We start from the raw sequence: 10,028 nt of genomic DNA on the forward strand, positions 1-10,028 counted from the left end.
TTATTTTTCATCAGAAACCGCCACCAATCTGGTCCACAATTTCCTCATGGCATTTTTCACTTCCTTATTCCTGAAAGTATAAATCAAAGGATTGAGCAAGGGAGTTACAAAGGTGTAAACTATGGCCAACATCTTGTCGAAGGAGAAAACAGATGGAGGTCGGGCATACACAATTATGCATGGGACAAAGAATAAAACCATGACAGTAATGTGAGATCCACAGGTGGAGAGAGCTTTCAGCCATCCTTCAGAGCTATGAGTTCTTAGCGAGAGCCAGATGACACAATAGGAGATGAGCAACAAGGAGAAGATTATGATGCAGATAAACCCACTACTGCCAACAACCAAAAGGCTAAGGATGTGAGTGTCAGTGCAGGCTAGCTTCAATAATGGGTTCAAATCACATAGGAAGTGATCGATAACATTGGGGCCACAGAAGGGCAGCTGGAAAATAAAGACAACTTGTATCACCGAACGTAAGAAGCCGCCTGTCCAGGCTACCCCCGTCAGGATACCACAGAGCCTCCAGTTCATAATAGAGGGGTAGTGCAATGGCTTGCAAATGGCCACATAGCGGTCATAGGCCCTGGCGGTGAGGATAATCACCTCCACTCCAGCAAAGAAGTGCTCAGCAAAGAGCTGGGTCATGTAGCCCTTGAAGGAGATGGTTTTCTTCTCATAGAGAGAGTCCCCAGTCATCTGTGGTGCAAATGCAGAGGAATAGCAGGCATCCAGGAAGGACAGGAAAGCCAGAAAGAAGTACATGGGAGATCCCAGGAGTTTCGGGCTGCTGGCAATGGTCACCACAACTAGCAAATTGGCCCCAACAGTTGCCATGTAGCAAAACAAAAATACAACAAATTCTATTTTTTGAACACTTGGGTTCCATGAAAGACCCAAGAGGATGAATTCAGTTACAAAGCTTTCGTTTTGCATATTCTGGAGGAAAAAGTGGAAGCTACCACAGTGACCATGTAGAATCCAAAATTATGAGAAAGATGTTTGTCTCAAACGAGTTTATGATATTGGCATAGTCATCAATGTATCGGTGAATCTATAAGCAAAATTATTTTAAGTCCTTTGTTTTTGTTCAAAATACAAAAAAAGAAATTTCTTGAGCTATGAGCCAGAGCTGAGGTTAAACCCTTTAAAACAGTCAGAGTTTTAATATGTGGGAATGGAAACATTCATACGTGGTAGGGATGACAAATAGTTTTTAAAGTGGGTGCCAGGTTTGACTTGTTAGGAGTGGCTAACAAGAGTGAAATGTTGAGGAGGATTCTGAAGCACATCCAAGATCTGAGGAAAGGAGGACTATAATGTATTAGTTATGCCTTCCATTGACATGGCATGGGAACCAGGATGACTTGCATGGGAAATACATCTCTCCCCAGGAGACTGTCTTATCTACAAATAACAGAACAGATAACATGTATTTTAAGAGACATTTGGAAGCCATGCCCACTCTCCCAAATGTTTCTTTAAAAGTTTGAACGAAACTGGGACTTTAAGATGGAGTACTTCATTCTGTATAAAAAATAAAGACCAAGGGAAAAAGTGCCTAACTGTATGCTTAAAGAAAATGAGTATATATTAAGTGTTGTTTTTTTTAATTCATCATTTTAAAATGAAAACTGAAACTGACAAAAATAATAATACCTACTTTAAAATGTTGTGTTGTTGACTAAGTGAAATAACTCAAGGAAAGCAATTGCTCAGTGCCTAGTTTCTAGAATACAGTCTATATTAGATTTTATTTAATAACCCTAATTTGGGAGGTTAAGTTAAAAAATTAACAAAAGGTATATCTGGGATTTTCTGGCTCCAAAGTCAAAGTCCATTCCACTGGAACAATAACAAGTGGTGAGAACGTTTCTTTTCTGGGAGAACTTCAGAGCAAGGATGGCCTTTCTACAGTCTCCACATACCTCTCAAGGTTAAAAACTTCTGATTCATTGGTTCGTGTTTAAATTAGACACCTCCGGGAAAAGAAACTCCACATGATTTATAATCAGAAGGTAATGGCCCTATCATATAAATAAATATCATATACATATACAAAGGGCAACAACCATGGAAGTGAAGAATAGAAACAACATATTCAACATAATCCAGTCTTAAGACTTTATTAATTCTTAACCAATTGTTTAAACAAAGTGACCTAACATGATCAAGTACAACTCCTCAAGGTATATTCATTTCAAAATTATATAATGTTATTGTAAAACAGTAAATACATTGCTTACCAAAGCATCTGACAAGACTATGATGAGGGCCAATTTTGAAAATGTGAAAGCGTTGGTTATCCCAAAGAACTGTTGCAAACTGTGGTTATTATTATCTTACTCAATAAACCAGCTGCTTTCCCCATGGAAAGCATTTCCACGATTCAACCAGATAATTATTTCAACTTCTTACTTCATTTTCCATGGGTAGACAAGCATTGAAGAATGAGCATGTCCTTGTTTGTAGCTATAATAGAAATTTATCACTCAAATCATTTACATAATTATATGTTTGCAAAAGAGATGAATAAAGTACTTGTGGGGCTTATATCAGTAAACTGATTTTGTTGAATGCCACTTAGAATTGACAAATAAAACTAATGAATATACAATTTTACAGTTTAATGTCATCTGTTTGTTTGCTTTTAAACTACCATTTTCCTTATGTTCCCAGGGACCTAGGCAATCCTAAATTGTGCCACCACTGTTAACTCCGTATCCAGCTGTAAGTTGTTACCCAGAAACAAACAAAAAAACACAAAACAAACCCAACAAGATCATTGGCTCTGTCAACAACCATATATTAAAATATAAAGATTATCAGTAGAATAAAGGGTTAACCTAACCACAGAAGGCCATAACCACAACAGGCCAATTTGTTTCTCAGGATTCACAGGGCTTCAGACACTAAGAAACTGTATCAAAGGGGGAGGACTGAGTGCTCTAACTTGTTCAATGGACTGTGGAAGTGCCTACCAAAACTAAGTGACAATTTACCCCAGGAAGCGAGTTAGAGATCTACCCAATATCACACATAGCCCACATCACTGAAACAGTTATCATATGACAGACCCTGGGCCCCTGAGCCAATAGACCCAACTGTTAGAAAAGATGAACAAGAAAAGGTCACCCAATCACGATCTTAGTTCTTTGTATTTCCTTAAACCTAAGATAGTCTCTAAGTAATTTTCTTGTAGCTAATTATACAAATGGCTGTGAAGAACCCCTAGAACCCCTTTTACTCATGATGAATCAGCACCTGTCAAAATTGTATAAAAAGCACTTATTGATTATCCTTCTTTGGATTTTGGTTTATTTGTAGCTTGAGCACTTGGAGCCAATATCCTTTTTTGTTTTCTGATATGTCACAATAAAAAACTCTGTTGCAGGAGGCTTTAGTGAAAGTTATCACTCTACAACAGATACAGGATTCAACAGTGGTCAGTTTAGCCTAGGACAAAAGTAAGAGAGACAATGAAGTGAAATAAGTAAGAACATCAACTCCAGACTCATACAGGCTTGGGTTCATATCCAAGTTCTTCTATTTAGTTATGCCTCATGGAACAAGTTACTTCAAATCCTTGGTTTCCACCTCTGAAAAGTGAGCTAATAAGAATGCCTGTTGATAGAATCAGATAACACAATACACATAAATACATTCAGTAGGAGATCAAGCCCCCAGACCACTGACACAGAGAATTGTCAACATTTTTACTTACACTTAATTCCCCTTTTACCATGAACAGGGCTGACAAGTGCTTTTACTGATAAACTCTTTGACTATTTCTTTATTACTTTAAAAATGGAAATTATTTTATTTGGTCACAGTGTAGACATGCCAATTTTTTTTTTTTTTTTTTTTTTTTAACACATAGCACTTTTAAATAACCTTTGTAATCCCTTAGTACCTGTGAAACCCACATGAGTCCACTCCTACTTCAGGCAGCTTCTTTATACAAAGAAAATCGAGTAGTCTGTAAATTAATTGATGCTAATTTATATTAATGATTACATAATTCTGAAAATGCAAAAATGTGAATTATAAATCTCACCATATATCATGTTTTTTTTGAAAATTCTAGTGTTGCCAGTCTCCTATTCTTTATGGAGAAAAGTCCCTTCAGTGGCTGGATAAAATGTGAATGTCATTTCCAAGTCTTATTTCTACATCTAAGAGAGAGAGAAAGTCTCACAGGCACACAAGGCAGAGAATGTTCCCCATTGCTTCTCAAGTGCTGTTTCTAATTTCCTGTCATGGAACAAAACACAGAGAAGCAAAGTTCTCCTCCTTTATTTCCAACTGGAATTTAAAAAGGTTTCCCCGAGACAACATGAACCTGTAGAACTGCCTCTCAGTTGCCCCTGGGGGTTTGAAAAATTTCAGTCAGCATGATTACCCCAGGTACTTTTACGTGGTTTGAAGTATTTAAGCATTGGCAGCATCCCGAGGTCCCAAATCAATTGGGAATTTTTTTTTTTTAATCTCCTTCTTTCATACCCACTCCTGAGATTCTATGTGAAGATGTTTTCTCTTCCCTTTATGTTGAGGAACATAACAATGTGTATGCTGGAATAGAAACGCCTATGTTCTTACTAAATGCAAGACCTCAGTTCTGGAATAAGGCACAGCATCTATACATGAGGACAGCATGTGCTGTTCTTGGGCTGGGGTAGCAATGAGTGCTTCTTAAGAAATAACATGTTTCATATACAAATATGCAAAACTATATAGATTAATCCAAATGTTATTTTTTTCTCTACATACCTGATCTAGATATTTCATGACTTTAAAACTATAAGCCTGATATCCGTCCCTGCGTAGTATAAATTGTTAATGCACACACCTGTTAACCGAAAAGATGGATGTAAAAGTCTACCTCGAGGCACCTCAGAACAATGTCCTGGCCATCTACTTCCAAAAAATTAGTACTTGGAAGCCCTATGAGGCATAGTTCTACTCTGACACACATGGGGTCCTCATGAGTCAGAATCAACTCGACAGTAATGGGTTTCGTTTGTTTAAAATTTTGTTCTCTTCCCATGTTATATGAAAAGAATGAATGAAAGATTAGTTTGCTCTGGTGAAATGTAGCATTGTGATTGAAGTTTGAAGGAAAACCTGGAGATGCCCCATCAGGCCACTTCAGAAAGGGGCTAAACCAAACACTTTGTTACTCCATTCGCTATTTAAACATTTTACTCTACCTACTTCTATGGCATTTCATACCCCACAAAGATGTAAAATTGAAGTGATTCATCAGAAACGTTAAGGCCCAGAGACACCTTCACATCAACTACCTATGGGAACAAAGAACAAGGGTTGCGTTCTTTTTATTAAAATTTTAGAGATTTGCCCTGACCAGAAGAACTGGCTGACATGGACCACATTCCTTGTGATTCAAGGACAGAAAGCCACAGACAGCTGCCTGATATAGGGTGTGGAATCTGTGGAAAGACTGGATGATCTTGTTAGGTACTGTCAAGATGGACACTCAGGGTAAAGGATGTGTTCCTTCACTCTCAACACCCTCAGTCAGAGCATAGACAGATGAGAGCTTGATAAGGCCCCAAACAAAGGGCCCAAGGCCAAGGATCAGCAGGGGACTATTTTTATCCCAGAGCACTGAACTTGTGTCCCCCGAACTGAGTATTGTCAGCACCACTCTGGTAACCCAAAGTAGTGCAGTCCTGTGGAAATAAATAAATAAAGATCCAGCCTGCTGAAGCCATTTGGATGCCAGACCACGTAACTTGAACTGGGGTCCCAGCCCCAGGACCTGTCATAACTTGATTGGGGCTGAATAAGAGCTCCTGGAGGATTCTGGTTGACTCCATGGATGGGATAGAGTATGGAAGAGCAAGATGAAAAGTAGAAATAGAGGTCCTTAGAGTCATGTCCAAGTTGGGATGCTATACCCAGAAGGCACTACAGACTTCCCAGTCACAGGCACTGGAGAACGTTGGATATTTTGCAGCAGGCACTCCAAAGCATGCAAGCAGGAGCACAGTTCTGCTTGTACAGGTCCAAGGGTAGTTTTACGTAAAATATCACGTCTTCAAATTTGTGAATATAAAATGAGATTGTAAGTCATTTAGAAAGTTCAGGGGAAGGAAAAGTATTCCAGACAGAAGGAATAGCCTATGGATGTGAAGGCCCTATGGCAAGAGTATGCCTGACCAGCAAGCAGAACAGAAAAGGGTCACATGGACCGGAGAATCAGTGAGGGGTCAGCCATGAGAGAGGAGTTCAGAGAGGTGGGAGGGTAGCAAGATGTCTGCTGCCTGATCTTTAGCAATTGTAAGGTTTTAGCTTTTACCCTGAGTACCCGTGCAGTTGAGTAGAGTCATAATATGATCTGACTTATGTGTTTAAAGGATAACTCTAACTTTCTTGCTAAGGATAGAATTGGAGTATTGTATACAAGGTAAAGCAGGGAGACTAAGTAAGAGGGACTTGCAATAATCGAGGTGAAAGAGGATGGTGGCTTGGAATTAAGTGACAGCTCTCAAAATGAAAAGAAGTTCTTGAATTTGAGACATAGGTTAAAGCTGACAGGATTTCCTGATAGATTGGATGTGGACAAGGAGAAAAACAAATGAACCAAATGAGCCATTGGTAGAGATGGAGGATGACGTGAGTGGAGACTGCTTGGGGATTGGGTCAGAACAACCAGAAATACAGCTTTGGATTTATTCAGTTTAAGAAACCAACTTGTCATTTAGATGGAAATACCATGGAAGCAGTTGGACCTATAGATCTCAACCTCAAGGAAGAGGCCTGGGCTGGCGATATTAATTTGGGAACCTTGGTCATGTAAAGAGATTATGTAAAGAAAGAGGGAACAGATCAACTGGCTTAAATGATGTTAATGAATTTAATAAGATGAGAAATGAACAACTGTTGTTAAATTTACCAATGCAGAGGTCTGTGGTGACCTTGAAGAGAGTATTTTCAAATAATTTTAATTATCGACATGTGACTGAAAGGAGTTTAAAGAGAAATGGGAGATGGGCATTATAGAGATCCCTTAGTTTTGCTGCAAAGGAGGGAGAATAAAATGGGGTATTAGATATAAAGGAAGTAGAGTAAAAAAAATATTTTTTTCCAAAGAGAGAGGTTAACAGATTGCTTCTTTGATGATGTAACTCATCCAGTAGAGAGGGAAACATGGATGAAATAAGAGTCAGAAGAGATTCATAGACAAGCGTCCTTGTGTAAGCAGTGAGGAGATGAGGTACCATGTAAAAGTAAAGAGAGACTGGATGTCTTTGGTAAGGGTCACAGACGCTTCATTTACAGTAACAGTTAGAAGGCAGAATATAACTGAATGCATGCTGGCAGATTGATAGATATAGTTGTGGGAGTCTGGAAATTCTCTTTTGATGGTTTAAATTATTTCATTGAAATAGGGAGAAAGTACGTCAATGCTTCCCATTAAACTTGATGCTTGTAGTAATTTTTTAAGCAGATACCTTTCCTCAAATTGAAGTATCCTTCAATTCCTACTTTACTAAACCTCAGAATCACGAACAGGTGAGAATGTTTCAAATTCTAATACAGAGGTAATCATATAATTTACCAGTTAGTTTTAGTAACAACAAGTCTCCATAACAAAACAGTATGAACAAGATTTGTTTCAGATGCCAAGGTGTCAAAAAAAAAAAAAGTCAGACATTGAGCTGTTAAAAAACATGTTTAATGGGTAAAGGCTATTTAATGTGAACTAATTTGGGGATCCATTTTTTTTTTATACAACTGTAAGAAATTTTTTTATAGAACTGTAAGAAATTTGTGAGAACAAATTAACAGGGAATATTACAGCATTAATGAACACAACAGCTCATAAATGCAATAGATGACGTAGATTCTGATATTAGTTTATTTTTTTAGCAGTGACTTAAACAAGTTGGAAATGTATTTACCTCTTACATATAGGAAGTCTGAGCCAAGTAGTATGGGGCTGCTATTTCAACTCTACAACATTAGGGTTTTAGGATCCTTCAGTCTTGCTTTTCCACTAACCTTAACACACATCCTCAAAGTCCAAGACGGCTGCCTGAACTCCCACCACAATTCCACGTTCACAGAATTACCATTTAATAAACCACTTTTGTTTACATTTTTTTTGGCCATAATTTGTTCACATGGTCACACCTAACTACATTGGATTCAGGGAAATGTCTTTTAGCTAGGAAGCAATATTTCTTAAAAAACAACAGCAGCAGCAAAAAACAAACAAACAAAAAAACAATTGCCATCTCCTGAATTTGGACTCAAAAGGCTTCCAGATTTTTGATCTTTATAAGGAAAGGAGACTGCCACATCTTTCTGCTGTAGAGCAGGTGGTGGTTTCAACCCACCACACTTTATGTCAGCAGCTGAGGGCTTACCTACTATGCCACCAAGGCTGCTTGACTGGGATCAGGACCTTAAAAGTAAACTTTCTTTTTTAGTTAAAATAGTTTCAGGAAGTTCCTATTAATGATATCTAAGATTTTTTTCTTCTTTCCGTAAAGGTTTTTCAAAGTATGGTGTCAGTGGCAAAAAGTTTAATAGATAATCTGAACCCTCTTTTGTAGTGATTTCTTTTCATTTCTATATTCCAGACAAACATAAAATTCAATTCTCCTTAGATCACCTATAAGGATTCTGAGCTGCCAACTCCAAGATATGAGTGATCTGTGGGTGGTAATAGCATTTCCTGATCTACTCGTTAGTATTTTTCTGTGGCAGTACATTACGTTCTGCCTTACAAGTTCCAGCCCCTATAAAGTATTTGGTTAAGTGCACTTCATTTCTTTTCTCTTGAAATTTAAATTTTTAAGTTTTATTTTTCACCAGAAACACAGCAATCTGGTCCATAATTTCCTCATCGCATTTTTCACTTCCTTATTCCTGAAAGTATAAATCAAAGGCCTGAACAAGGGAGTTACGAAGGTGTAAACTATGACCTCCATCTTTTCGAAGGAGAAAGCAGACGGAGGTCGGGCATACACAATTATGCATGGGACAAAGAATAAAACCACGACAGCAATGTGAGATCCACAGGTGGAGAGAGCTTTCCGCCGCCCTTCAGAGTTATGAGTTCTTAGCGAGAACAAGATGACACAATAGGAGATGAGCAACAAGAAGAAGATTATGGTGCAGATAAACCCACTATTGGCAACCACAAAAAGGCCAAGGATGTGAGTGTCAGTGCAGGCAAGCTTCAATAATGGGTTCAAATCACATAGGAAGTGATCGATAACATTAGGGCCACAGAAGGGCAGCTGGAAAGTAAAGAGACTTTGTATCACAGAATGCAGGAAGCCCCCTGTCCAGGCTACCCCCATCAGGATACCACAGAGCCTCCAGTTCATGATAGAGGGGTAGTGCAATGGCTTGCAAATGGCCACATAGCGGTCATAGGTCATGGCGGTGAGGATAATCACCTCCACTCCAGCAAAGAAGTGCTCAGCAAAGAGCTGGGTCATGCAGCCCTTGAAGGAGATGGTTTTCTTCTCATAGAGGGAGTCCACAATCATCTTTGGTGCAAATGCAGAGGAATAGCAGGCATCCAGGAAGGACAGGAAGGCCAGAAAGAAGTACATGGGAGATCTCTGGAGTGTCGGGCTGCTCACAATGGTCACCACAACTAGCAGATTGGCCCCAACAGTTGCAATGTAGCAAAACAAAAATACAACAAATTCTATTTTTTGAACACTTGGGTTCCATGAAAGACCCAAGAGGACAAACTCAGTTACAAAGCTTTGGTTTTGCATATTTCAGAGGAAAAGATGGAAGCTACCACAGTGATCATATAGAATCTGAAATTAGGAGAAAGATATTTGTCTCAAACCAGTTTATGATATTAGTTATTAGTATAGTCATCGAAGTATTGGTGCATCCATAATCAAAATTATTTTGAGTGCTTCTGTTGTTGTTAAAAATACAAAATTAGAAATTTCTTGAGGCATCAGTCAGAACTGAGGTTAAACTCTTGAAAACAGTCAGACTTTCAATATGGGGGAAGGGAACCATTC

The 10,028-nt window shown here is 38.6% G+C and overlaps 2 protein-coding genes across 2 annotated transcripts; both read right to left on the reverse strand.

Annotated features, from left to right (window-relative positions):
* LOC135232077 (olfactory receptor 4C15-like) lies at positions 1-936 on the reverse strand. Its single transcript, XM_064289367.1, has one exon. The coding sequence runs from the start codon at positions 934-936 to the stop codon at positions 1-3; it is 936 nt and encodes a 311-aa protein (XP_064145437.1).
* A 7,904-nt stretch (positions 937-8,840) lies between these two features.
* Positions 8,841-9,767, reverse strand: LOC135232078 (olfactory receptor 4C15-like). The gene has a single exon (XM_064289368.1). It carries the CDS (start codon positions 9,765-9,767, stop codon positions 8,841-8,843), a length of 927 nt encoding a protein of 308 aa, XP_064145438.1.
* Between the last annotated feature and the right edge of the window lie 261 nt (positions 9,768-10,028).

This window comes from Loxodonta africana, chromosome 7 (genome assembly GCF_030014295.1).
Source record: "Loxodonta africana isolate mLoxAfr1 chromosome 7, mLoxAfr1.hap2, whole genome shotgun sequence".
Classification (NCBI taxonomy): Eukaryota; Metazoa; Chordata; class Mammalia; order Proboscidea; family Elephantidae; genus Loxodonta; species Loxodonta africana.